General features: G+C 44.6%; 1 protein-coding gene across 1 annotated transcript in view; it reads right to left on the bottom strand.

Moving 5' to 3' along the window:
• T265_11344 (hypothetical protein) overlaps positions 1 to 1,739 on the bottom strand; it is a gene marked incomplete at both ends in the record, with an annotated part of 8,388 nt that overhangs the window by 2,010 nt on the left and 4,639 nt on the right. The window contains 3 exons of the mRNA XM_009177975.1: positions 7 to 148; positions 659 to 721; positions 1,625 to 1,704. Coding sequence (XP_009176239.1) covers positions 7 to 148; positions 659 to 721; positions 1,625 to 1,704 — 285 coding nt within the window. The remainder of the gene's footprint in view (positions 1 to 6; positions 149 to 658; positions 722 to 1,624; positions 1,705 to 1,739) is intronic.

Raw genomic sequence — 1,739 nt, 5'->3', positions numbered from 1 at the left:
ACACACGGCGGGAACATAGTAAGAAAATCTTCAAGCTCAGGGCACACACATTCATTAGACAAAACATTTTTTCATTTCGGGTAGTAATGCGTGGAATGACCTTCCTCCGACGGTTGTACACGCTCCTTCTCGAACCCAATTTAAAGCACTATTAGACATTTATTTATGCGAATCCTCGCGCTGGCGAGCATACTGCCCCGCGCTGAGAACATAAAGAGCAGCGCTGCACCCTTTTTTCCACTTGTGCCTTTCAGGTGAACGACAGCCACTGACCGACAAGAACAAAACCGACCCGGGAAACTTGCGCGAAAGCCTCGATACTGTGTATCAATCCGTGAAATCCGTGATTCAATGCAGAGGTTTGCTGGTCCACGCTGTGCTCCTTCAACGCATTTTAAACAACTTTGCGAGTTTGCATGATCAATAATTTGGTAGCTTCGTGCGCATAAACTAAAAAAGGGCACCGATTCTCTCCCTTCGTATGAAAAAGGGTTCTGCCGTTGCAGTAGGCGTGCCTGTAACCAAAATCATGACCACGGAATTGATCGCAGATAGTAAGTTTATCGTTGTTCTTTTAAAGCAGATAGCACACACTACTATGTGCTCAGCCAGATGACATGTCCGCCGGTATAAAGACTTCTATATGGTTAGCTCCTACCGCCTGAAGCCCAACCACCCATTCAGCAAATCCTTTCTTGACAGGCTTCTCATTAACCGGCGCCTGACAAATGATGAAGTAAATGAGTGTAGTGCCGTTTTGAAGTAGGGCGAACCGTCTTCGGAGGTTCACCAATGGGTTGCGGATCATTTTGGATAGGTGCTGACTATCCAGGGCATTTACAACGATTGCGTCGGGCGACAGGCCATGTTGTTAAGTATTTCGTCGGTTGTATTTTTTGGTTTATTAGATGGCATGTCGATTACACCCAGACTTTGATAATGTACCCGTGTTCTGTTGGTGGAATAAGAGGGGTGAGTTTTAGGTGCCTGTGCTTTTTGCATCGTTTCGGTGTCTGCCGAATGAAGTAAACGTGCTATGCATGGGGGAAGCGTCTGGTTTAATGATACTGCCGCCAAATGCAAAAGCGCAAGCCACATGCGTTTTTGTGGCGCATGACATAGGCATCTGGGGCCACGCATTTTACAAACATCACTGACCAATTTTTCTGGATGAACTTTGCATTATATATCCTGTGTATGTTACCCATGAAACAAAACCGAAGAACTCCAAAATATGCGAATGGGTGATGATCCAAGACTTTGAAAATTCGCCCACTGAAAGATGCAAACGGATTAGACTAACCCCACGTAACAGTCACAAATTCAAATATCTATAATTTAGCGGATTTGAGTGTGCTTCAAGTGAGCAACCCGTGCCATGTAAGTGCAATAGCATGATCACATGCCTACCGAAAACCGCGATTGGGGATAAATTTAAGCGAATTCTGTCCAAAATAAATCAGTTTGTAATGGCCTCACGGTTTCAGCATAGATAGATCAAAATGAAATATTTTAACACAAAATATGGGTGTGATACACTCAAAATGAGTTTCGATTTTCTCCTGTGCAAGATTGCGAAGGCACTCTCTTGCTGTGTGATTCATTCACGGGGTCACGGATTCACGGATTGATAAGCAAGATCGAGCATTCTGCCCAAGTATCCTGGGTCAATCTTGTTCTTGTTGGTCAGTGGCTGTCGTTCACCTGAAAGGCACAAGTGAAAAAAGGGAGAAGAACTG

Source organism: Opisthorchis viverrini, assembly GCF_000715545.1.
Source record: "Opisthorchis viverrini unplaced genomic scaffold opera_v5_483, whole genome shotgun sequence".
Lineage (NCBI taxonomy): Eukaryota > Metazoa > Platyhelminthes > Trematoda > Opisthorchiida > Opisthorchiidae > Opisthorchis > Opisthorchis viverrini.
The sequence above is the reverse complement of the archived record's forward strand: the minus strand, read 5'-3'. Positions and strand labels throughout refer to the sequence as shown.